We start from the raw sequence: 2,038 nt of genomic DNA, 5'->3' as shown, positions 1-2,038 counted from the left end.
AAGTTGAAGTTGCATTGGTGTTTCAACCTTTAAGGCAGTCACAAAAGTGTACCTTGGTTTTTCTCTGGCACAAACACGTACAAACTTAGAAACGTCTGCAAGTGAGGTAAACATTTTATTTGAAAATCTGCCTTTGCAATAATATAATTTATAATTTCTTCAAATCACATGGTGGAAAGCCAAATCAGAGGGCTGAACATACAGCTCTAGTTACATTACAGTGATCTCTGAATTTGCATCTTGATGTTTCAGTGCACACTGGTTCTCTCACAGTGTCTTTGTGCAAGAGGCACCACGCAAAGGTGCAAATCCTTTGTCATAGATCCTCTCGGTCCCATGAAAGTCACTATTTAGATTGAGTAAACAGCTGTGTCCATCAGTGCTTTATGTACAGTGGTTTGGGGCTGTATCTGACGTTGTTTTTCAGGGCAGGATGTCCTACACTCATTCTCTTCTTACACCACTTCAGCCCTGTCTTGTAGATGGGCTTCACAGACTTCACAGAGTAACGCGTCAGATACCTGTAACACCGTAAGAGACAGTCTGATTAGTGGGAGGTACCTAATCTAAAAAAAAAAAAATGGCACATGAAAATAAGGCTCATCAAATATGTGACATTAACATCTGCTTTCTGAGGTGACTGTACCGGTTGAGAGGTGGGTTGGATTTAGGTTTTGGTACATGGCCTTCAGGTAAGGGGGGTTTATGATCTGGTAGGAGACCTGGAAAGAAATGAGGAGGAACTGGTTAAATGATCTTAGCTTAACAGATAAGAGTAGCTGATGCATATAATTTTGCATTAAAATTTTAGGTTTATATATATATATTATATTAATTTATAAATAATATATATTTTTAAATTATTTTAAATTATAACATATAGTCAGTTAATATGAGATTTTAAATGCTGCATTCATAATAATTCTAAAAAAGAGAATTAACAGAATGTGGTTTAAAACAGTTTTAGATGTTGTATTACATTGATTTAATTGAAGCTGAGCAACACTGAGCATCTTCATACAATATAAACATCAGAAAGCTCCAACTCACCAGCACGATGGGCCATCTGTATACAAATTACTATCTTGGTATGTTCCTGAGCACAGAGGCCTGTAATGCGCCGGGGGAGCATCCCGCCGTCTGAACGAATGAACTGACTGAGTAGCAGCACATCCTGAATCAACAATGAGAGTGAGAGAGAGAAGTCTTAAAGATAACGAGATAAAGATAATGGTGCACAGAGTCATCACGTGTGAGCACTTACAGTGTAGTTGTACTTGTTTTGTAGGTTCCATCTGTAGATGGGACAGGAAGCTGTGGGGTTGGGAGGCTGTGGTTGCTCAGATGTAGGATCTATAACACCCTCTATCTGATAAAAATGTGAAAAAAAAGCATTATTATAGTATTGTAAATAGTATCAAGCTGAAGTGAGACTTAATTGCATCTCTTATGAGACAAATGATACAGGTGAGTTATTGTTCTATACTGGCTGCTCAAGAAAGAACTGTCCTTGCAGAATATGGAATATTGTTTGACTACATGACTGATTCCTTTCTAAAATGTACATGTGAAAGAGAAGGTGTAACTTACAACTGTCGTTTTGCCATCTTTCTTCTCCACCACTGTAAAACACACAACATGCACAATGATTTCAGACTCTCTAATGTAGACATGCACAGGGACACAGAAGTGAATAAAATAAAATATGAAACCAAAATATAAAATATTATAAATATTATAAAATTTAAAACTGTTGAATTGAAAAAAATTATTATTATTTTGTACTTAAGTGTATTACTTTAATGACAACATGCACTGAAGCTGGCATGAACGCCACAAGTTTGTGCAAAACCATCTGACTAATGACACATATTTAATTTTTGATTAGTAACATTTTAAAATGTGTGTAGAATGTTAAAATCTTTGAACATTTTCAATTAAATGTAAAAGAATTAAAGGTAACACTTTATTTTAAGGTGTCCTTGTTACATTACATGTACTTATTATCATAATAACAATAAATTATGCATTATTACAT

At 35.2% G+C, this 2,038-nt stretch overlaps 1 protein-coding gene across 1 annotated transcript; it reads right to left on the bottom strand.

The window, feature by feature from the left end:
• Positions 1 to 246: 246 nt before the first annotated feature.
• On the bottom strand, positions 247 to 1,695 carry LOC107736677 (28S ribosomal protein S18a, mitochondrial-like; the record flags this gene model as incomplete). The annotated part of the gene is made up of 5 exons (XM_016548045.1): positions 247 to 521; positions 647 to 722; positions 1,051 to 1,174; positions 1,265 to 1,369; positions 1,591 to 1,695. Coding segments are annotated over 5 exons (555 nt in total), but the record flags the coding sequence as incomplete, so codon positions are not given.
• Between the last annotated feature and the right edge of the window lie 343 nt (positions 1,696 to 2,038).

This window comes from Sinocyclocheilus rhinocerous, unplaced genomic scaffold, assembly GCF_001515625.1.
Source record: "Sinocyclocheilus rhinocerous isolate Xijiao unplaced genomic scaffold, SAMN03320098_v1.1 C36876839, whole genome shotgun sequence".
Taxonomy (NCBI): Eukaryota; Metazoa; Chordata; class Actinopteri; order Cypriniformes; family Cyprinidae; genus Sinocyclocheilus; species Sinocyclocheilus rhinocerous.
Note: the sequence above shows the minus strand (reverse complement) of the source record. Positions and strands in the feature narration are given on the sequence as shown.